Below are 24,702 nucleotides of genomic sequence, written 5' to 3' on the forward strand. Positions count from 1 at the left end.
CGATTCTTTAAGTTAAGTGAAGTTACACGCGAGGCAAGTAATTAGCTGTCTATTGATCGCCACTTGGCACTCTATTGGCATTCATTGAATTATCTGAGAAAACTCCCTCTGATTCTTTGCGTTCTGAACACATCTGGAACGACTTATATATATGTCATATCGTTACCATTGACTGCATAGAGTAGAAAGTTTTTACTTGATCTTATCGGGAACTTCAACGACTGGCGTATTATTGGAGATAGCCTACTTCCGTGAAATGAAGCATTGGGTGATGTGGCGCATCCTCTGAGCTTCCATGATTTTTGCTCATGACACAGTTTTTACTACGACCTGCACTGAGGGTAAGCAACATCCCCGTTATGAATCCAAGCAAGTCAGAATATTGGTCACAAGGAAGGCCATGATACTTTCTGTATTTTCAATTAAAAATTCGTCCTTGTATTTTAATTTTTTTTTTCAAATAATTGCTTTTTAAAAGCTTTCCAGGGAATATTGTTCCTATGAAGATCATCGAAATCAAATTCTGAACCTAACACTTTCAAGATACCGATACTTTTATTCTATCTGGGCGTAGACACTTACAATTCCTACGTTCCTACCTCATCCTACTTCGTATATTGCCTACGGCCATATCCTGCCTCAATGAATCACCTCATATACATATGTACCTTCTCTTAAGAAACTTTTTGGGAACTTTGTTTCTCACTTTTTTAAAAACTATTATCGGCTGTCCTCATTATCAATTCCACAATAATGACCCTTAATTTTCTTGATCACCAAATTACTTATTAGTGTATGCATCAAAGAAAAAATATCTTGCAGTTTTGTTGATTTCAGTGCAAATATTTGTTGGGAGCATATTTAGGACAATAATGAGACGCAACCCATAAAAATTTCAATTTTTTATTTCAACAATTGTTTTTATAATGTACAATGATTATTAATTGAGACACATATATTATTGAAAATACATATACTCCTGGAATAAGAATGAGCCTGATATTAATGAAAATGGTTTTTTTTTCTTCTTGATTGCACAACAATTACCAATAGGAATGCTGCCCCAATGAATAAAGCTTTTGTTTTTGCACTCAACTCACGGTCAGCAAAGTAAACATTCGTGGTGTATTGGGATACATCTTTTGACCACACTCGGGTTATTGATCCCTTTAGGGCTCTCACGCCTGGTGTAAAAAGCTATAAACGAATTTATTTTATTTTCCTTTTCATTTATGCAAAAACATTTTATTGTATTTTTCGGATTTTTTTGGAGCAGGAAGAGGAAGGAGTTCTATCCAGTGAATTGCCTTAATGCCAAAATAAAATTTACTTACCTTGAAAAACGCCTCCTTTGGCATACAACAGCCGATCGTGTTAGGTCCTTCAACTTCATATATAATCTCACGATTGGCATTTTGAATTGTAAATTCTGACGATAACACTGAAAATGTTTCAACTATTCGTCCCAAAAGGTCACCAGGAGGTACCCATACTTCTAAATATCGTGGCTGACAACACATCAAGCCCATTGCAAATTTCTTTCGCAGCACCAAAGCCTCTTGATGTGTTCTGTCAAGTAAATGCATCTGAAAAGGACGTGATGATCCCCATAACATACGATGTTTAGCCTCAGAACTTTCAGTAGCTGCAAACAGGGCCTCACGAAGCGGTGAACGAATTGTGTACCTATTTTCGGATGCTATTGATGTTAGATCTGTATTTTTAAAAGGGAATCAATCATATTAAATTTGGTGGAAATTATTGCGAATTTGTCTCTATATTTAAATCTAACTGTAATGAAATATAATCTTACATACTTTCATTTAACTCAAACGTTTGTTCTATATGCACGGAGGGCATGTCGACGAGTATATCTAATCCAGTGAGGGGCACACATGTCCGATTTTGTCCCACTTGACTGCTGAATTCTACGGTTGATACGGGAAGTGGAATTCTAACTGTAATTTATCCAGGACATTATTTTCTATTTAAATCCAGTTTAGTATTTTCGACAAACCTTGATTAGATCGAGGTACTGATGTTATAACGGTTTGCTCTTGATATACTTGAAAGTAAAGATTACATATAGGTAAATTAAAGTGTATAATTTGAATGGTATCGTGTATATATTAAACATGATTGTATGATTTCTTAGAAAGGATGAATCTGCAGCGACTGTACGTGGGAACCTCTATCTGCTCCTTCTCACGAAAAGGTAGTCTTTTGTATGCTCATATATGTAAATTGAGATTATATCGAAGTTTATACTATTATATATATTTGCGTTTTGAACAGTAATGGGGTTGCGAGGACGCTAATAATTTCTTTTAAGTCAGAAATGAAGGAAAATAAAGTAGAACTGTCGCTTTCTTATTGTAATCACATCTCTTAGAGAGAACTTGCTGCAATACTAGGATTACGAAGATTTCCATATAGTGATATGGACGCAATGTAGTACAATATTATGGATGTGGTGTAGTGCCTACTTCTGTTACTATCATCCATTATTAGGATTTATATGATAATTTATTAGAAAGTTGTAATGAATCGATACGCTTCAGTCTCAGATATGGTGCAGAACGCAAAAAAATTCCAATGAAAAGTAGGGATGACCCGCATTACTTTCACCGACGTGGATAACTTTCACCTTCGAATTTTCTCTCTATGGCCTTTACTAGTCGATATATCAGCAATGTATATTCAGGAAGTTGAGGGTGGGTTCCAGTACACTGCCCTAGGAGACTACTGCCTTGTTGAATATAGATCGCAACGTTGTATTTAACCTTAAAGGAACGCTCATGTAGATAACTAGGCGGGATGTCGCGGAGTTTTAGCGGAGCAATCGAAAATGCCCTCTCGTGATATTCCCACAGCACCATGTACCATTCACATCTGCGTTAATTCAATTTTCATAATGACGTAGGTTGGAAAGCGGATATCAGTCTCATGTCTCATCTGTCACTCTATCGAATCAGTACAATATTTTTCTATCTTCGAGTTCGTTTTTTAATAGTTTACAAATCTTTTAATATAGTCGATCGCGCAATATATATCTGTGATTTCGAATTGATAGTCGGGAAGGACGCTTCCGAAGCGCAATATAGGAAGGATTTTACCCAAAAAGAGTGTTTTGAATAACATTGAGACGTTTGGCAGTTAGCTAATAGACTTACATGATTCTACTTTTGACTTATTTTTTACTAGCTTTGGTAAGATTATCATTCTTGCCTGTTTTAATTTGTTTGAGTAGTGTTTGGTGCAATACATTGCATTGAATATATGAAGGATTGAAATTTTGCCCCCAAGGGGTCATCATCATTTTCACAGTCAATTGATCAAGTCCTGGAGCTTTGTGTGATTTAATGTCACTGAGCATAAGGATACCTTTCTTGAGAATTGTGTGTCTACTGAAATTTTCCTATATTTCGAGGTTTATTACTGGACCAAAGACTGGAAAAGCGTAAGCAAAAGTTTATGCCCAGTTTCAAGTGGTCCCTAATCCAAAAACTTGAGTAGTGTTTAATGCGAATTATTGACAAAGCAGTATTTTAAAACTTTCTGACGATTCTCCATCCTGAGTAATTAGCCCTGCTATTAATTTGCCCTCAAGAGGATCGAAAGTCAGTTCTTTTTGGCTGTTATTGGAAATAGTATATCTACGAATATTTGCATTATTTTTGCTTCAGCGTTTCTACCATGGGCACAAAATACTTCAACTAATTTATTTTTCTTGCCTGTATACTAGTAAACTAGTTTAATTGCAGTCATTTGGTAGCAAATGTACGTAACAGTTCTGTTTGTTTATTTAACGTCGTTTGTTATAGGTAGATAGGGCGTAGCACTTTGCCTTTCGCCATGAAGCCTTTGCTATCAAGTTCTTCTTTGATGCCTTCTGTTTTGACTTCAGGATCTATGCATTGAATTATTATCACTAAACCATTTGCTGAGCAACGGGATTTTTGACTAGTACGTTACTGTTGTCACCTTTTATTGGTGGTGGTTTTGCCCTGATTTCACTAACTTCTTTTGGTGTTTTCTGTTTCTACGATACCTGTAGTGATTATTATTACTTTAATTACTATCTTTGCTTGATCAATGCTCTGCCAATATGAAGGATATTTTTTGGTATTTCTTTTAGTTGTTGATAGGTTGTCGGAAGATGTATCAGCATTTTAAAATAATTTATAGTACTTTAACTTAATAAATAACATCCACAAATGATTTGGGAACAACTTTCACTGTCTTTTCATTGTATTAACGCTATACGATCTCAGATCCCTCGGTTGGTTGCGTTTACTACATACCAGTTTTCTTCAGATCTTAACTTCGTTTCCTCTTGAATCTTTGCCTCGAGGAATGAAGTGAGTGCTTTCAGTCCTACGAACCAAAACGAAAGGAGTATGTAAATCAAACTACACTCGTTCGTCACATATGCACAAGAAGGCGGGCTGCAAATCAACACCTGAAAGCTAAGGCTATAACGACCCATATGCGAAATACAAGTCTGTCAACAGCAAACAGACTGAAGCTCTAATACCATGAAGGGTGGGACCGACAATAATGTAAACGACAAACTAAAACTATGGTAGTCTTTGGTTACCCACGAAGAATTACCAGATCCTCACAACTTCCAGCTACACAGAAGTGAGATAAGTTTCATAGGAGGTCAAAAGAAATTTAGGCAGACTTCATACGCCATAAAGCGATACCATGGAAGCTGAAAAGAAGTGAGTAAAATTGGATTGAAAGATCCGTAGTGGATCTAAGGCAAATACCGATGGAAAGGCTTTGTGTAGGCATTATTCTCACTAGGATGGGAGTGGGAAAAATGTAAGTATAAATAAATATCATATTCTAACTGCAGTGAAGTCAATCAGCTCCTAACACCTCAGATTAGTGTCGAACTCGATGTTGTAGTTCTTACAAGAAGCTTTTTATATTACAAATCAAGTGCATACTCACTCAAATGATGTTTGTTATCATTGAGAAGCTACGATGCTTCTGTATTTCACACCCATATGATAATGTATATACATACATACGTATATTTGTTTTTCTCTTCTATTTAATAAGCAATTGCACTAGCTACGAGGGTGTCTGATGACTAACAAAATCGTATTTAATTAATTCTACTTCCCCTATGTATATTTAAAAACAGCTCTTATCTTGACATTTCGAGGTTTTAATCTGTACACCTTTATCTGCACTCTTCCATTGAATTTAAAGCCAAATGCATCGTGAACTTAATGTTTGGATTCAACCCTAAATATATCAAAGCATATATTTGCATTATTGATATGATGCAAAAATGAAATAAATGCTAAAGAGAAATTGTCGGCGACGTGCGCATTTCAATGCTGATAAGATATCGATGGCTTTTGATGGGCAATACATGAATAATAAAGTGAACACAGAGAGCGATACAATTCAAAAGATAGATAACACTTGCTATAAAAACCTCAAAAGCTGTTATAAATGCTTTAAAGTGCAATTTTTGTTGTTGTTTCCAGGCTCTAAAAAAAGAAAATATTACGTACAGGCAGGTTCCACTCTTGGCTGTTGGGCTATTCTAAGGTCACTATCATACTGAAGATTTCGTACTCCATCATCCTGTAGCATCTTTTTGCACTGTTTTACGTTTATTAGCACTATTACACCAGTCGATCAAATAACTGTTTGTACACTTGTTTCACCTTTTTAATCTATATAGGTATATAGTTGTGATGATGATCGCAACTGAAAAGTTCTTCGTCTGCCTACGGTTGGAAATTAATCGAAACTGATAGGAAAAATATTGATATGAGGCGTTTTCGATACCGTCCGTCACACAACAACTACAGTCTGGAGTGAAATGATTGTTGTATTTTCAATTTTTATTTTGGTGAGAAGAGGCTTCTATGAGGAGTAAGGTTTTGTGGGTCCAAACACCATGCGTTTACCTGGTATTAAGATTTCGATAAGACTATAAATAAATAAAATTAATGAAGAGAAATTTAATCATGTAAAGAAAAAAGACCTATATCTCCTCCTCCTTTCTGACAAGTTCACCCGCCCTCTCATTGCCATCAAAATCTTTGTGCCGCGCTATCCATTTCAACATTATTTAGTTTCTACAGTTGGAGTTTTGATTCAGTGGCGTGTAACGCTACTTGACTCTTAGAGAAAATATGAATTTTAGCACGTTCGTACTTTTTCCGTAGATTCTTCCTAACATACAGGCTTATGGTATTGCATATCCCTTCACCTGAAAAACAGTGGTATGTTTACCTAAGGATTGTAAAATTTTCTGCCTTTGTCTTAGATCCATCTGTGCACCACATTATGTAGTTCCTCACATGATTATCGTTCAACGATTCTGGTCCTTCCTCATTAAGCTGCTCTCGACTTTGGAATATATTTGAGTGAGTACGGTGGTAATTCTGTGTCTTTGGTAATTAAATACTCTAGATGTTCGAGTTTAGCTTTGTATTCAGGATCAGGAGGGCGGAAGTCGTTCATGAAAAAAGGATAGGAGTTTGAGTTCATGCAGCATTTTTTTATGAATGCTAGGGAACTGATATTGTTGGGATGTATCGTGAGATTCTCCCGTTTATTCCACCCTTCTAACAGACAGGATTTCGTTAGATATAAGTATGGTAATGTTATCAGCGTACCCTTGGAAATGATACACCACGAAGTTTAGAAAGATTAACAGGTTACACTGACGGCGTACCGAGTCTCACCACACAGATGTGCTTGGGCCAGCCTGCATATCAGGAACTATTGTAGAAGTTTATATATCATATCAATGGCTGCTGACACTATTGGTCCAGAGGAAATGTTATCGAAAACGCCTTCTATATCCATATAGATTACGATCGTCTCCTCTTTGTTGTTTGATGTGACTCTAGTGATTTTAACAAGATACTGCTACAGAAATGGAATCTGCTGCTGCAACTGAATGGGGTAGACTCTATCTGAACTAGGTGATTTATATGGTTCCAATGAATTTATCACTGAATTCACTTTATTCAATGCCGCTTTCGAGTTTGGAGTTTTCAGTTGTCTCTACTCGCCCTGTTGTTCAAAAATATCTCATCTAATTGGATCTCGTCTTTCATTCTTAGAACCTGAAAAGCGGGGTCCCTTAAAGAATTTATATTTATAGTATAGTTTATGTACTCTATCGGGACTCTTCAGCGTCCTAATGAGATTAGCTAGATATATAGCTTCCGTCACCTTATAAGGAAGGTCTAGTTTCTTCGTGGGTACTGCGAGCTGCGAGTCATACAAGCGGTTGTTACTATGTAGGCCGTATAGTTCAATCACTCGAAACAGTGGGATTTTGGATTTGGTAAATATGGATGCCTTGGACTTCCCAGAGGGCATACTTGATAAGGAAAAAATACGTTGACCATAAAGAAAAGACAAGGACAGTGAACAGTTTCTCAGAGAATTCGATCTTTTATTGAATATTCATATTTTCGTATTATCCTTTGGATTTCAATGACAATTACATTTACTATTTTTAAACTTCTTTCCATTATTTTATCATTCAATAAGAAGCATACAAAGAATAACAGAGTAGAGTGATCAAACCTCAAAATGTGTTCAAGTAGAGGTTTGTTCTTTATATTTTGACAACATTAACGTGACTCTTGCAAAGACTCTGTGTGATTTACAAATACATGGTTCTCGGGCCAAATAGACCTTCAAAAAAAGCTAGGAGACGGGGGAGTGGGGTTTATTTTTCTACAATATCTTTTTTTTCAAATTCATCTTTAGGGAGAAAAATTAACCAATGGAAAAAGGTTCAATTTAGGTAGCTTTATGTACCGCAAAATATCTGGAACAATTCTTATTGTCAACATAAAAGATAAGTAGCTGCCGTTGTCTTGCTTTCATTTATATTTTAGATACCTATCTTAATACTTTTTTATGTAAGTAGATGTACAATTTGATGATTCAAGAATGATTTATATTAGCATGTTTTATTGTTACTTGTAATCCACCTTTCGCGAAAAGTTCCATTCATTTGAGTTTGAATTTTCCAAATAGTGCGGATATTCTTTGTTCAATAAACGTAATATTGAAATGTCTTGTTAAAATTCCTCTAAAAAATATTCCCTTCCTTTCCCTTTTTCATTATAGTTTATATAATTTTAGGGTATCTATATATTATCTTTTAAATGTACTTGTCTAACAGAACAGACATGTATGTATATATATTTTTAAGTGTATAGAAGTATATGTATATTTCAATAATAATTTATAATATATAAGATTTATTTATTCCAAATGTAAATTCTTTACATTATATGTAGCAGCAATTTTGATTCAATGAAAATCCAATTATAGTTGTCATATTACTTAAATGTTATGATTCTTTCCAATATTTGCTACCATAACTTTTTCGTTCAGATTAGCAATTTACACATGTAGTTATTCAATTTCTCACAAAGACAAGTCAGATGGATGCATGATTAAAAATACATATGTAGTTTCAAATAAGTTTCTATGTCAATTAGTTTCGATTCATTTAATATATATCTAAATGCGCTAATAAAAACCAGCACTAAGTGTGAGAATTTACAGCCCGATTTCCTTCATGGCCCGATATAGGCAATTGTTTCTCATACATTCCTTGGGACCTAACTGTGGCCCGGGAGTACCACGTAGGATCATGAGTGCAGCCCGCGCAGCGGACTGGCAATCATTGTTCCTGCCACATAGGGAATCAGCTTCAGAAAGATATTGAAAATCACATGCCGTCTGGGAAGTGCCCTATGAAATGGAGGAAGAAAATCAGACTTATTATTCATGTTATTCTTTCCTATCTCCATAGTCAACATATCCGCCATTCATAAACGAAAGTAAAATACTCACACTTATGCTTTCGTGGATTTCAGATTTCTATTCTCTTGAAAACATTTTTTTCCATAAATAATGTCATACTTACACACAAATAGCATAGCTGATGTACACCACAGATCGGCAAAAACTCTTGACGGATATCGCCACTTATTAGATCCACATTGCGACACCTTTCCGCCATTGCATCCAACATAGGACACTGAGAACTATCCAAATAATTGTAATTCCTGCCTGCTGAATATCCATCATATAATTGGGGTTCGAAATGTCCTGCGCCCAATTCATCTTCGAAATCGCTTAAATTCAAATCGGAGTGATGACGGGGGATCCCGCCCCCGTTTCTTTTCTTCTTCTTTTTCTTATCGTCGTCATTTTCATCCAATTCATTTGGTGTGGACTCATGACTTTTCTCTTCCGGTTGTTCGCTAGAATGTCTGGAAGTAAAAGGGGGGAAACTGCTACCATTCATGTACAAGGTTCTGTTGACTAAAAGCGCTACTAACTGATTGTTATCGTATTCGGCTTTCTCCTTCTTAACAGCTATTCGTTTCTCCTTCTCCTTGTCTTCGATGCCTGTTTCAGATTCAATTTCATTTCGTTGCAAGTGGTTCTCATTATCAATAGATTGCTTCAGCTTATCAAGTGCTCTTCGCATTTTCTCTAAACTATATGCAGTTGCCAATTTCGAAACGACATGGTCTTTGAGGTGGCGAATTTCATCTGGATCAGAAATTCCTAGGAAAATCACTTAATAGAAAAACAAGTTGATTCTCATGAAAATGGGAAAGAACTAACCTTCATGGGCACCGGTATACTTTACAGTTTCATCAATAATAAGGTCTTCGATAGTCTTCAACTTCTTGTCCATATTGTCCAGTTTTTCTTCATCGACATCGCTTTTTTTCTTCCGCTTGTCGTCTTCATCAATAGGGCTTCGCTTTTTTACTTCGTTACTAAAATTTCGAATTGGGTAAGCATGTGTTATTTGAGATTCTTTGTCCTTTTCACTTCATACCTATTTCGCATGAACCAATTTTCTGACTTCTTCCTCCGGTCCATGCCAAAATATTTGGACCAGTCCACGGATTTCTTTTTTAAACTGCTCAAATCGCCAGGGATAATTTGATCCTCCCTTAAGATTTCCTGTGTTGATCGTTTCTTTGCAGCTATCTCACGTTTCTTTTTTCGATCTTCCTCATCTTCATCATCAAAATCATGATCATCATCTTCATCTTCCTCGTGATCATGATCATGGGCGTGATCATGACCTTCGTGAGAATCCTCTTCAGAGCTATTTTCATCGTGGCTACCGTGATGATTGTGTTCATTGCCATGAGGTTTAGGTGTCATACTCTTTTTATCAACGTTATTCTCCCCAGTAGATTCAGGTGTAGTTAACGGGCCTTCAAAAAAAAAGAAAGAATAGTTTTATGTTGAATGATATGAACAAGTAGTAGGAAAAGAAGAGTTTTGCATTAACAAAATCTTCAATGACGAAAAAGAGTTTTGCATTAACAAAATCTTCAATGACGAAAAATTTAAACTTTTATTCAGAAAGTTTGTATTCCGAATGTGTTGAGAAACAACGTTATTGTTTACCATTCTCTGCAGAACGTTTCTTTTTATCATCATTCGGTTCACTAAAAATTGCCTCCAGATCATGTGCAACTCTTTCATCAGTTCCAGATGCTCCGAATGTTCCTTCATTTGAAGCTCGTGGCGACCGTTTTGTTACTGGAAATCGCTTCTTCCGGGATGCTGGCAACCATGGTAAAACTGGATAAGATCTTTTTTTCTCCATGGGACTGATGTAGGGAAGTAGCTGACGTTTTTTCTTCTCATCTTCAAAAAGATCTTCTTTGATTTCATTTTCTTGTTGCTCGTATTTTTCCCAAAGTTTCTGCAAAGCTTCCTTGTACTTTTGCTCTCTTTCTAGATCTTTTTCATGTTCGATTTCTCTTAGGAACTCTTCAGCTAACTCAGGCGTTTCGTATGGAGCAAGTTCACGTTCACGAAACACTGAAGCGTATGGTGGCTCTGAAAGCAAATTAAATAACATGTTTCAATCAAAACGAAGCAACCACAAAAATGTTGGATGAACATTTTTTGCAATTTATAGAAACCAAGTTATAAGAAAATTATGACTTCATTATGAATTTCTTATGGTTATCATTAATCCTTATATGGGGCTTAGTGCGTCAACCTTGCTCCTGGTAATGTGCTTCCGTTGCCTCTACGATTTTCCAAGAAGTCTGCAGTGTCTGGAGTGTTTCTCCTGCGAATACCATTCCAGATACATTCCCTGTTTACGCTGTCGATCGTTTTCTTAATATCGATGAAGAGTCATTGAAGTGATGTTCCAAACTTCGCACACTGCTGCATAATAGTTCGAAGGTTATTAATCTGGTCAATGCAGGATGATTCAGAACGGAAACTAATCTGCTATAGTATTTTGTGTTGCACTCGGCTCAATTGCATTGACTGAACTCATACTCAAATATAAAAAAATTTTGAATTTCCTTTTAGTCAATAAATTATTTTTTATTCACTGATACGTATATCGGCAGCCAGCAGCAGAATAAGCCCAGAAATGTCATAACCTAAATATTTGAGTTGTTTTCGGAATCTTAGTTATCACCCCCATCTCCCACTATCTTCGTGACGGCAAGAAGAATACAAGTACCCCTCCAATTGTCACATGCAAGACGGATGCTGTTCTTCGGGATCTTAACGGCCCTACCCTGTAACTACATTTGCATGTCGCGGTGACGATTATCCTACCAATAAGCTTATTGATGATACGTAAATAGCCCCTTTTCAAAGCGTCGTAATTTCTTAAAAGCTGTGTTCGCAGTGGGTATTTTACGTTGGTAGAAAAGTGGGACCGCAATGTCCCTCCTCTCGAAGGTTGGCGCTGATAAATCATCCTTCATACCTTCTTTTCCGCCTGTGGGGATGAGGTTCCAAGTTAAACTTAAACACTTTGAGTGGCCGCCGCAATTCCCCTTCCTATTGCATATCTCCTCTACCCCCTCTCCTTACAGGGGAATTGCTTGAAAATTTAAACTTTATCATGATAATATCGCGGATAACCGCCACGAGTTTTCACCGCGTTCGAAGAGGAGAAACCTCCCCCCTTTCCCTCCATCGGCTCCTCAGTCCCTCCGGGGATGGGGTTGAAAATCCAAACGTTCCCGATATTATTTCTTTCGAAAAGTTGTGGTTCCTTTAGGGGAAAAAGGTGGCTGCCGCAATTTCCCCTTCCTACTGTATACCTCCTCTATCACCTCGCCTTAAATGGGAAGGGTTGAAAATTAAAACTTTACCATGATGATATCGCTATAGTTTTTATCGGGCTTGAAGAGGAGGAACCTCCCTTCCCGCCCATAAACTCCTCAGTCCATCCTGGAATGGGGTTGAAAATCCAACCTTTACCGATACTATTTATTTCGAAAATTCGTGGTTACTTTGTACCCGCTGCCCTACATGACTGCAATGGTATATGACTCTAATAAATAAGGACGGCTTACGTGTAAAAAGTAGTTTTATGTAACAACCGACAAGATATACCCATTTAGGACAATAATAACTGAATTGCAAATTTTTACCATGCAAAATTTTCTCCAATTTTTGAGTTACTACATCCTATCCATAATAATGATTTCATTGATCCGGAACACTGTTTTTGACCTAATGGACTTCTTAAAATATTATATACATATATATGAACACATGAACCGTATTCAATCTCTTCGATGTCACCTTAAAAGCTTACATGTCTATCCTCGGTCTTATGTTTCAATTTAAGCTTCTTTCACCTTCTCCACTGAATATCAAGGGAAGAAATATGGAAGTTTCCATTCAATTAACTTGACTCTTTCGGCTTTACAATAGAAACATGATAAAAGAGTATTTTGTAAAAAAATTCACGTATTTTCTATTAGGCACTCTGCACAACGCTTTTATCCAATTGATAGGTTAAAGTGGTTTTGAAGGATTTGAAGTCCTTTCTCGTCTATTTTCATCTGTTGAATAGGCAATTTACTTTGGGCTCTAGAGATACAAGAAAATGCTTTTACTCCACGTCAAGTGATTCCTTGAGGAATATAATATTTTGGTACACGGTCCGAAACTAGTTTTAATCCAGATATATGCTAGCTAGATGGTCATTCTGATTTATGTGTTTAATTCAAGCGGATTGTAGCGTTAAAGTTGGAAGAATCACTTAAAGGAATCGGATCGTGGGTGTGAACTATACTTATTGGTCTTGAAATTGGGGAAGCTTATTTTGAGTGAAAATATGGACATAAAAGGAAGAGAGAGAGAGAGTAGAAAAGGGTATTGGAGATAACTGCATTACATAATTAACAGAAATCAGTATTGAGTTATACTTATATTTCTACGTTAACGCATTAAAATAATGACATATCTCTGACTGTTCTTCTGTTTCAATATCGTCACATCTAATGCTATGAAAGAGATAAACTTAAAGTAGCGGGACAACACAAAGACGTACACAGATGTCCATGATGAACACGGATTCAGGGTAATGAGGTCGGGGTCTTACATTCAACAAACTCGGCCATCGCACCATCAGAACTCTGGTGCAAAATCTATTTGATTCTAAATAAATTCAATTAATCAATCAAGTTTTCAAAGATGTAACTTCTAGAGTATCCTTAGCTTAACACCGTTACGATATGATATGAAAGTAACCATCCGTATTATACTCACCATATTTGCTGCCTCTTTCACGGAAAAATGATCGTTTTCTCTCCTCTGGTATATAGTTGTCGTCGTCGAAATCTGGTTCATATGTCCCTAATCCGCCATCATGTTCTCTTTCATCATCGTCACGAGCCAAGTATCTTGCAAGAAGCTTATTCAATTGATGTCGATTTACATGAATTGATGGTGATGATACGGGCTCTGGAGAAAATTTAATTTGTTGAGGACTATTAGTTCTGTGATAAGGACATGACTATATTGTTGTAAGCTAAGAGGATGAAAACGCTTTTTATTAAAGAGGGAATTCTTTTTCAAATAATAGACGAAATTGTTGTCTTGGGCATATGATGCTGTAACGCAAATAGCGAATCAGATATGTCTAGATATATATAGTATATAGTATACTATTTACGTGGGCGGTATAATCGGAGAGACTTTTAGAACGTACCTTGACCCCAATATTCCTCTTCTTCAGAAGGGGCTGGCATGAAATGTGAAGGCGGTGGTTCATTGAAATTGTTCCTTAAGGCTAATTGTGCTTCACGTCTTCGCAAAGCATCAACAGCTTCTTGCAGAGAATATGATGTAGGTTGCGCTAATATTTCAGTTCCCAAATAGATAAGAAGGAGAAGCAGAAGTTTCTCGGCCATTATCGGACCTGGAATGAAAAAAATATATACTTGCTATATACGAGTATATTACATATATTATAAGAATTTGATTTTATCCATGTCGTTTATTGATGAAAATTTTAGATTAGGTGTGGTATTGCAAACTCAAACGAACATCTATGACTATCAACAAAAGAGGTCCTGTTGTATAGTTAGTGCTGTGTAATAAAACAATATGATAGCAAGATGATAGTTGAATAATATAAGAAGTGTAACTTTCATTGAGAGAGGGAAGAATTTGAAGAGGGGTACATAGGTCGAACGATGGCTAGTTGATCTTTTGTATACATACTTCCTTCAGAAACAAATAAAGTAAATGCAATTGATTCAGGTTAATGTTAATAAAGATTGATGACGTCAAGTTAAATTAAATAAAAGTGATGGAATTAAGATGGCATCAAACCAAACACAAAGTGATTGATTTGATATAAAATGCTCCGAAGCAATATGTAAAAAATAAGAAACTATGACAATGTTCCGGAAAGAAATAGAAGCTAGTCAGTTAAGAGGGTAAACCACATTAGAAGGCCTATTTTCACGTATGTTTTTGGAGTTCCGTGAATATAAAGACAATTCGTATGATTATTCACACTTATTTCCAGCTTTTATGTTCTATTATTCTACTCAATACACTTTGACAAAAAAAAACAGTCATCGAGGATTTGGGCCATAAAAAAAAATTTCAAAAAACTAATAACAAATAATGACAACATGAACCACGGACGCAGCGACTCGAAAGTGAGACTTAGCAGTGGTTCTGGCCCCCAAAATCAATCGCGCACCATAGTCCATGGGTATAAAATCAAGCCAGTATGGCAGCTATCCCGCAGTTTTGATCAAATCCGGAAACAGTCCTGAGTCATTCTCGCACGCGGAGTCCTGCTGAAATGTCCAATACGTATCGCCAAAATGCTGCTGGAAGTACGACTTTTTGAGAACGTCGGCACCTCCTGTTTTCGACATACCGAGGAGGTCTGCGAATTAGATTCCGTCTTTTTTGCAATTGTACACCTACTCCACGGTGAAATATTTCTCCCAGTCGAGAGGTGCATGGAAAAATAGTCGTTTGCATCTTTCGACCCATACGTCTTTGTTGGCAAACATGAGAAATTGTACTTTTTTGAGTTCTCGCGACTTGCATTGTAGATAGAATGTTATTATATTAGAATATGTTAGAGTAGAGTAAATTTTAATGGTTATGCATTTCATTCCTTGCCTCCTTCCTTTGAGGTTCCTACTTATTTTATTTTTTATCAACAACCGCACCTTTTCCCCATCTGTTTTTATTTTGATGGTACTAAGTGAAAGCACTGTACTGAAGTATTTGAATTTGTGTCCTATTCATATAGTCGATTTGAACCCTTTGAGAATTAATGATAACAATGACACTTTTAGGTAAAGTAGGAAACAAACTCAAAAAATCCAGAAATTAATCTTCCCAAAGACGTCTTCGAAATTCACTTTAACACTTACATGCATTTAAATACCTAAATTTAATGAGTTTGCAAGAATCTTCAACAATTTATCTGAATACTTCTGTTCCTATTCTCAGTAAAGGAAAAATAACAAACATTCTGGGCAGTTTAAAAGCTGAAGGCTGGTCTAAATCACAAAACTGAATATTTTAGTTGACATCTCACTTTCACTCTGGAATATCTAGCTTTACTATGTGAGCGGCTTTCCGAGACTGTACTTTGAAATACCAATTCTGAAATTTAATATCGTTGTAACTATGGAAGGAATGCAATATAATTGCCTTTATTTCATCCAATGAATCGCGTAAGTAGATTATCGAAATATATGTATTAACTCCCCATCGCCTGGTTGAACAAGGGAGCATAATCTTATTAGAACTTCACCCTTCCCGACTTTTCGCTCCAACAGAAGGCTATACATATCAGTGACATTGTGGATAGATGTCTTTTAACTTAGGAAAATGTGTTTTCGTTCTAACTTCAAAAGCTATATCTGAAAAACTATTATGCCAGAAGCAGTATGAGCATTTATCGGGAAGTCCTTTGAAGTGAAAATTCTATAGAAACTGCCGCTTTTCTATGGTAGATACATATTACGTCTGTTGGGGGTACGGTCATTCAAGTTGAACTGAGAGGAGTTTATCTGGGAAATGTCAAGTTCAGTTAACGTCACCGGATTTGAAACGATGGAACAAATTACTCAACAGGAATAAAGAGATGGAGATTATGTTTGCTTTAGTTTTACTAATGAGTATTATCTGTGCAATGCTAAAGTTTGTAATAATTCTGTGTAGAATAGCTGAATAAATTTCATAGAAGAAATACACTTTAACTAAATAATTACGAGCGGATAATAAAAATTAATGGCAAACCTAGATTTCATTTGTAGTATTATTTGCTTCCCCTAGAAGTCGTTTGAAGGAGCGAGCCATGTCCATATAATCGGTATAGCCAGAACTATCTGATAATAGTTTAGCATAAAGTTGGAAAAAAAAATTGAAGTTAGTATTTATGCTCCCTTCTGAACTAATTTTTACCTTCCATCGGAAATCAGTAATGAATTCCATTATTATCTAATTAAGTTAGATGTTGTCGCAACCAACATTTTCATGTGAAAAGCATTGTTTCCACGTGCTGTTAATATTTGCCGACTTTATTTATTCTATTGCATACAATGAGAAGAGAAGACACAAGTAATAGGTATTGACAGAAATACACACACACATATGTGTGTATCAATAGATCACTCAAAGAAGTATAATGAATTTCAACACAATCCATTAAGACGATGCCAACAAAAGCAGCCACTCCATAATAGCACCCATCTTCATTCGATGTAACAATTTAATCAGAACTATATTGAGCGTTAAAAGGAGCAATTATAGAGACGTAGGAAGAACCTCAGGTGAAAATTGTTTTTCCAGTGAAACGCCTGTCAGCAATAGATACGAGAAAAGCCCGATTGTATCTCTCACATTCATGTTGTTCTATGAACAATTTCAATTAAATGGCATATTTTATTTGAAAACGTGACCGATTGTCTTTGAAGTTGTTTTGTAGTGCTGAACGGATATGAATAAATCACAGAATGACACAAAGGAATAGGAACTGAACATTAAACCAAATAGATACGACTCACGTGAGTTTTTTTTTTATTTTGTTGAATTGTGGATTTTAATTAGTACATTTTCATAAAATAATTTGAATATACTGATAAATATACCTAAGTTCAACAGATAGGAACTTCACATTATACCTAATAGAACTACAAATCCACATATATGTATCTAAGATGATAATTTAGATCACTTAGTCATCTTCTAATTTGTTACACGGTAATCGGTATCCGGTCTGACCTAGCGGAAATCGAAAGTTTGAGATGTTACGGTCTCGCACCAAGGTCATACAACAAATTCTTAGTATTTTGGCGCACGTCATCGCTCGACTCGCAGGGCCTATCTAGGATTATCACTCATACAAGCATCAGAATCGTTCACCTCACCTAGGGAGTCGAAGATTGCCTGAAGGATTTTTTCTCGAATGTTGCTAAGAGGTCGCAATTTTGTTTGCTTATGGCCTTAGTTTCCGAAGAATAAACGGGACCTGGAAAAATGTTGGATTTATACCGACTAAAATAGACTTTTTTGGTAGCCATAGATTGCGGTAAGGAGAATATCTGATCGGTTGCTCATTTTTCTGGTGTGAAGAATCATTGTTATGGACCAATGATGTTCGGGGTGTATGGGATTGTCGTTTGAAGTATGGCAACGGAATGTATCTTACAGACAGTTCTCTGCAATGTAGTAACTCTATAATTGGTTTTTGGGTGGTATCTCGTTTTTATCGATTCAGTGACTCTCTGTCTGTCTATAATACGTACTTTTCTCAAAAACGGCAAAACCGATCTGACCGGAATTTGGTGGACATGGGAGAACTGTGAAATTCCACGCAACACAAATTTACGTGAAGTTTAAGGGAGACTCCGCATACATGCAAAGTGGGAATCTAACATTTTTCTTTTGTATTTGGTAACCTTCTTCACATTTGCTAATAATGTTGAACTCTTTGTGTGAAGCATATCGAATTAGCTATAATCGATAGAGTACTATGCAGAACAAATTATTTGTGTAAATGGCTGCTGACGCAGTTGAATTTTAAATTATTATGCAAGTACAACTGCCACGCACTCAAAGTTCCTCACATAGGGAAACACAAAACCTTTTGTATCTGAAGCGTCCAGCTTCTAGTTTCGGGCCTGTTTATATATGAGATAAATTATTCCTATACATCAGTCGTCTGGCATTGAATTGGTGCCCCATACTTTCAAGAGTTGATGAACCGCTCGATCAACTTTCTCGCCTCTGCTGATCTAGGCGGCTTGGAATTTTTCAATTTATAAATTGGTTTGGTTTCCATGATGGTTGGTGTCGACGTTAACATTCCATTGCCTTTGCCAGCAGGCTGACTTTTATTTCATCAAAGTATTTTACCTGTCCCTCTGCTATTCTCATTCGATTCCCCTTTTTAGTACTACAGGTTGGGTAGCGTGGTATATACTACCGCATCCTATCTACGATTTGATAATATCAGACGTCTTATATCCTTTTTGTTGTTCTAATATAGTTTTTGTTAACGTCATGAAATTCGTCATCACTCACGGCCGACGCTCTGTAAATAAGATGCTTCCAGGCTTTGCTTTTGGGGTAGATGGAAGATTTCGCCTTCAAAATTGACCAATAGAGTTTGTTGTGAATTTTGTTTTAAAAATAGAACATTTTGCCAGAAAATTTTCATCTCTGTGTAGCTCGTAGTATATATAATCAAAAGTTATTTGACTTGTTGCTCTACTTAAGGGAACATGCTTGAATTACCTTGTTTTTCTAAAACCCTTCGAAAAAAGCGTCCACGTTAAGTTAATATCTTTGCTTAGCGTTTAGAAATTTAATTATTCGAATATACGTATTAACGTAAAATACATCTTCCTGAGAATGCTTATGAAACGTTGGAGCTTTCGTAAATTTCTGTAATCTATTAATTGTCTAGCCTAGATTTGACTGTAAGAATATGAAGTATGGCCGGAGTATTCCTGGAAATGTAGCAATGGTGACTCTTTGTCTACAGTCTCGCCCTTTCAGCAAAATAAAAGTTTCAGTTTCGATTGAATCTCCTTAGTAATGATAGTATACTTTATTATTAAAAAGAAACAAATACAGAACAGAGCATTAATAATGCAAAAACTTATTAACCAGGAGTCAGGTTTTTGTCTACGTTCAATATTAAAAGATATTAAAATATGTTATGTTCAAGGCTAATATCCGATTGTTTTTCATAGTGTAATTGATGCTAATTACAAGTTAATGGTTCGGGAACCAATAAAAATCTTCTACAGGAAATTATTCTAAATATACCTTGAGTTCTAAAGAAATAAATTATGATATATGATTTCAAATCACTCCAGCCAGATAATAAATCTATAATTCGAAAAATTGAATTGCGCATTAGGTAATCAATTTGAGATACGATGGACAATACATTTGTCCCAAACCGGCTTTGGTTAGGGTTTAATAGGGGGAAGCAGGAAAATTTTACCTTGAACAATTCACCGAACCTCCCCTAGTTGTAATCAGCCATTGAACCACTCATTTACTAATATTCAGGGTACACCGGGGCGATTGTCTAGTCCTGCGCCCTTATACTGGAATGCCTAATTTCACAAATGTTTAACTTGTATGGAAAGTGTTACTAATCTGCTTCAACAATTGGAACTTGGGTGCAACCAGCCCCATTGTCACATTTTTATAAGAAAAATGGTGTTTTTCTCTTCATATGACGCAAAGTTCCTAAATAGACGTTCTCATATTTCGTACACAAGGCTTGGTCGATGAAGTAACCATGGCAGAAGATAATGTTTTATCTACTTACGTCCCCAATTCGTTCGATCTTCATTCTGATAAAAACTTCGTATCGATTTAGCAAAGTGGGATTATATGCTCCGTTAATACTTTTTATAAAAATCTCTTAAAACTTATTGTATAACCTACCGCACAAATTTTACCACCTCCGCAAAAAGATATTTCCTGAAAGCTTTTTCGTTCCTTCCAAACGATTTTCCACCTATTCCACACTAACTACTATCACTGGATTAAAATTTCACACAATGAATTTATTAGAAGCACTTGCGGCTTAGAAAAAAATGACACCCACTTGTAGGATTGAAATTATGTTTGTTATTCAGTCCGTCGGAATTTTCATGTTATACACAACAAAGAAAACTACGTTGAAAGTAAAGTACAACCTTTTCCGGTTTTGAAAATGAAAAGGGTGAGAACGCGAGTAAGTTATTAGAGGCTATTTTCCCACATTGATTGAAAGAAAGAGGAAAAAATGCTTTCTTCAATAACCCTTGGCTTTTTATTGTCCGAATAGAAACCTCGTCACGATTCTAGGAGCCACTCTAGAGGAATTCAGACTTTTAAGTGACAGAACTTATGGCTTTCGCTTATCTTTATATATTTTGTGGATATGCAATGGAAAAACTACCAGGGAAATCCTTTGTGAAGCTCACCCACATGCTAAGAGCTTTTATTGATAGTGTTACCTTTTTTTTTGCAATCTATGTCCTGCAGGAGGAAATGGTATCCCGGAGTTTCACAAATTCGTATGTGAAAACTTTGATGTTTTCTGTTTCGACTTCCGAACTAATTTTTATTCACGGCATTTACTTTTCCAACAATACAATTCTTTATGCTAGGTTATTTCATCACAGTCAGGAATAAGCATACGCTTTGAGATTTGTAATACATCCAGTAGCCCACGTTGGGGGCCGAAATTAAATTGATTTTGTAAAGTCAATTTGAAAATCAGAAGAAAAATTTAAGTAAATAATTATGTGAACCATTTCTGCGTTGACGTTAAAACTTGGCAACACAGATAAGCAGAAAGGAAATAAGCTTTCGAAATCGATATGCGTGCGCCGTAGTCTGGAGGACAAGGTCGGGGGTGGATTGCAAAATAACCCACCTAAAAGATTAACGGGCGTCCGGGCAACCATGTTATAGTTTCCCCTAGATATTCAGATGAATCTGCATTTAAATTTGACCTAGGTCATTTTTGCTAGCATACGAAATAACTGTTTATAATGTCTGACACACGTTACGTCCCCCATTTGTACAATAGAATGCTACTAAAGATTTAATGCAACTTTCTTTTAGAGCGCCACTGAATCAACCAGATTGGCAGAGGTTTTATCACTTTTCAATTTCATTAGAGTAAATTGCGATGAATGGCGTCTTCAGGAGTTGCCATTGTAAGCAAGTTGTTTCTTAGGAGAGTCCATTGAAAGTTGTGCAAATTGAAGAAACAAACAACTTTTCCAATTTTCTATGTCAATATATAGGGATCGATATGAATTTTCCAAAAGTAAGATACTAATAGGTTTCTTTTTCTTTTTGAAGCTACATTTGGAAAGTATTCAGTAAATTTTCTCCTAGAGTAGTTAATTTTCTGTGTTGTATCATTTGATATCAATATGAAGTGATAAGCCTTATGAAACTGTTTGTGATACATATCAAGTTCGCATATAGCCCGGAATTTGTAATGGATTATGGCCGTTTATTATTTATTTATGATCGTTATATTTTCTATAAAATGGGAAAATTCAAACATAAAACTGTTTAAAAGTCATTGACAACAGCTTTGCTGTATCTAACGATTAACTCAAAACAACATCATCGACGGACGGTACCCCTATAGACATAGAACCTGGTATGGGGAATCCAATAAAAATGCAACCTTTAACGATGAATGCTCGCAATTTTATTTCTTGCCATTCGAATTGCAAGAAATGTCGTTTCGTGCTGCTAAACGAAGAAGATAGGTTGTCTCTGATGAAAAGGGTCACCCCAGCACTAGCATTGTTTCTATGAAATGTGTCTCCATTCGCCCTGATGCTTCCTTTGAAAGCTTAGCGACACGATGAACTTAAGTTAAATTAAGATGTTTTCTTCTTTGCTATTCATGTTAAGAAAAGGAGAAAATAATAATATTATATTTAATATTAAAGGGTAATGAGATATTGTTTTAGATAAATTACCTGATTTTTTTCGCAGTAGTTCTAAGTGCCCATGATTTTGATGGGCAGCAGTTAGGTATCTGCGCGGTAACCTGAATCAATAAATTAAATAATAATTAACAATAACCGTTTTCTTGTGAAAGCTAATAAAACAGACGCTAGTATAAAGGATAAAGTAACTGCGGAAATACGCCGAAGCCGATGATTGTAAAAGTGGGACATATATTCATATTTCTAAAGACTTGATGGTTTAAAGTCAAATAATTCGAACTTTCGATATATACCCTAAATTTCGTCTGCTCGGCGAAAATATTATGGTAACGTTCGAACCTGTTGTTTTGTTAAAGCCAAAGTCGACATGTATTGAGATAGTCCATTTTCCGGAAGCAAGCTTTATTCTCAAAATACGAAATTAACGTGTATTTTCATATACATACATATTGCTCCAGGAAATGCATGAGTTTTCCTATATTCCGTACTTATATATAAATCTAATTTTCTTCGCTGTACAAATACAACTAATACTCCTCCAATCTCATGAGTATTCAATGACTTAGCGCGACCTTACTAAACACAAGTATAAGTATATATTCCAAGAACACCTGTTACATGGCAAAGTTCGTGTTTTCCACCTAAGGAATTTAATTAAAACTCTCATGGATTTCCCCTGGTTAATTGATGTTTAGAAATCCTTTTGTATGACATTTTTCATTTGCATTGATAGCCGGTATGAGCTAACAAATGCTCTTTGTTCTAGATGAATAGTATTGATTGAAAATTGGAAATTTAAAAACACAGACAGCGCTCCTCGAAAGGCATTACATTAGATTTTGAACCCTTTGATTGCTCAGCCGCTTTGAAGCTACTGTCAAAACTCAGACCTGATTCAGAAAATGCTAATCAAGGGCTTTCTTTTTTTTATATATGTATACATTTACCCACCCTTTGCATAAATGAAGAGACGGCCTTAATACCAATAATAATCGTTGGCACGACAGCCCTATTGGATCTGGGCGTTGAAGTGTATTATAGCACTTCATTCATGACCGCAACGATACACTACAGTAGGTTCAGGATTGCGTTCACCCATGATTATGATCCTGATTTGACTTAGGTACTCATTCAAAACTGAGTCGACCCCCAGTCACGATACAAATCCCACTGTCGACCTTAAACTCAATATAAAGTCACGCCATTGAATGCGATGATGCGATGTGATGATCCCATGTCCATGTATGTCCAAATTTGTATTTATATGCAACTGTTTATGCGCCAGAAAGACAGGCAAATCAATTCTACTAGGTTGTTAAATAAATGTTTGTCATATTTGGAAAGCTTTTGAAAAATGGAAAAAAAATAACAATTACAACAGAATTGACCGTAAAGATAACTTCCCGTCCATTCAAGACTTTTCTTGTTTTGGGGACCACTAATGGTAGAGCAAATTAGGGGGTTAGATGATTTCAGGTTAGGAGAATTAGTTTATCTGTTCGGGAAAGGAAATTAATGTCAAAGGAGAGATGGATAGTTGGTTGAAATGAAGAACATGGAAGGACTTATGAAAAATATGGCATATTAGGATGTCAACTCCTTAGGGGATTTTACTGGTGATGCTAGTGGGGATTTAGGAAAAGTGAAAAATGATCATACAATGAAAATTTTTCATCATATCAGCACAATTACTGCCAATGAAGCCGAGTTTGTCAAGAGCTGCGGCTCTACTGATATTATAAACGCCGCGCAGTTGCTCATAAAGAAAAGTTATCCTCTCCATAATGCCTTCCTCAATCTAGAAAAAGTATCTGACTGGGTGCTACAAAAACTAATCTGGTATGCCTTGCAACCACAGCTGATTCCAAATGAACTTAACGGCTGGGTAATATTATATTACATATAATATTCTACGGTGATCCAACGAGCACAGTTAAAAATGTCGATGGTACATTAAAACCGTCCGGTGTCGCCGTTGGTGTTTACTAAAGTGCCCCCGCTACTGTTCTTCTTTTTCCTACTGGACATTATCGGATCCAATTTCCTGCACTCTACACACTGTTCTATGCAGATGATATTCTGTTAACGTCTCACAATAAAGCTAACCCATCAATCTAATAATAAGGGTTGGTTTTACATAAAACGTTGAAAAGATGGAGGAGTTTGAATTTACACAGCTCGTGAGTCTTGGAAAAAAATATCGAATAGTTTTTTCTGTTATATTTATTACTTCATTGAAATAAAGTCCAAGCCACTTCACTTTGAAGTCAAATCGATTTCTCACTCTTCGGATAAAAAAAAGTGTCTTTTCCTAATACATTTTTTACCCATTCCCGATCTAGAGCACTTTCAAACCATCCTCTCCTCTTTTATCGAATTATCACCAGGACTAAAAGAAACCCCAATTTTCTGC

At 36.0% G+C, this 24,702-nt stretch overlaps 2 protein-coding genes across 5 annotated transcripts; both read right to left on the reverse strand.

The window, feature by feature from the left end:
- Positions 1-887: 887 nt before the first annotated feature.
- Positions 888-5,789, reverse strand: LOC119660322 (phospholipid scramblase 1). 2 transcript variants are annotated; one of them, XM_038068799.1, is made up of 6 exons: positions 5,538-5,788; positions 2,018-2,065; positions 1,818-1,958; positions 1,335-1,714; positions 1,048-1,197; positions 888-979 (listed from the first exon to the last, which is right to left on the reverse strand). In XM_038068799.1, the coding sequence occupies exons 1-6, from the start codon at positions 5,617-5,619 to the stop codon at positions 959-961; spliced, it is 822 nt and encodes a 273-aa protein (XP_037924727.1). In that variant the 5' UTR covers positions 5,620-5,788; the 3' UTR covers positions 888-958. The 2 variants fall into 2 exon arrangements, with proteins under 2 accessions (XP_037924727.1, XP_037924726.1); XM_038068798.1 differs by having other exon boundaries at positions 890-996; positions 5,538-5,789.
- Positions 5,790-7,414: 1,625 nt separating this feature from the next.
- LOC119659538 (aspartic and glutamic acid-rich protein) lies at positions 7,415-20,731 on the reverse strand. 3 transcript variants are annotated; one of them, XM_038067680.1, is made up of 9 exons: positions 20,269-20,731; positions 14,030-14,239; positions 13,588-13,782; positions 10,453-10,890; positions 9,869-10,256; positions 9,649-9,806; positions 9,357-9,588; positions 8,939-9,308; positions 7,415-8,763 (listed from the first exon to the last, which is right to left on the reverse strand). In XM_038067680.1, the coding sequence occupies exons 2-9, from the start codon at positions 14,229-14,231 to the stop codon at positions 8,569-8,571; spliced, it is 2,178 nt and encodes a 725-aa protein (XP_037923608.1). In that variant the 5' UTR covers positions 14,232-14,239; positions 20,269-20,731; the 3' UTR covers positions 7,415-8,568. The 3 variants fall into 3 exon arrangements, with proteins under 3 accessions (XP_037923608.1, XP_037923609.1, XP_037923607.1); XM_038067681.1 differs by having other exon boundaries at positions 8,569-8,763; positions 8,939-9,287; positions 20,269-20,730; XM_038067679.1 differs by lacking the exon at positions 20,269-20,731 and adding an exon at positions 15,726-15,921 and having other exon boundaries at positions 8,569-8,763.
- Positions 20,732-24,702: the final 3,971 nt, after the last annotated feature.

This window comes from Hermetia illucens, chromosome 6 (assembly GCF_905115235.1).
Source record: "Hermetia illucens chromosome 6, iHerIll2.2.curated.20191125, whole genome shotgun sequence".
NCBI lineage: Eukaryota > Metazoa > Arthropoda > Insecta > Diptera > Stratiomyidae > Hermetia > Hermetia illucens.

Excerpts from the sequence above, each read along its gene's own strand:
- LOC119660322 (XM_038068798.1), bottom strand. The coding sequence starts at position 5,619 with ATGCTACAGGATGATGGAGTACGAAATCTTCAGTATGATAGTGACCTT. Across the intron at positions 1,959-2,017 it reads AGTACCTCGATCTAATCAAG|TTAGAATTCCACTTCCCGTA; the intron begins GTTTGTCGAAAA and ends GATAAATTACAG. Across the intron at positions 1,715-1,817 it reads AACGTTTGAGTTAAATGAAA|ATCTAACATCAATAGCATCC; the intron begins GTATGTAAGATT and ends TTAAAAATACAG.
- LOC119659538 (XM_038067680.1), bottom strand. The coding sequence starts at position 14,231 with ATGGCCGAGAAACTTCTGCTTCTCCTTCTTATCTATTTGGGAACTGAA. Across the intron at positions 9,589-9,648 it reads GTATACCGGTGCCCATGAAG|GAATTTCTGATCCAGATGAA; the intron begins GTTAGTTCTTTC and ends TGATTTTCCTAG. Across the intron at positions 8,764-8,938 it reads ATCAGCTATGCTATTTGTGT|GGCACTTCCCAGACGGCATG; the intron begins GTAAGTATGACA and ends TCCATTTCATAG.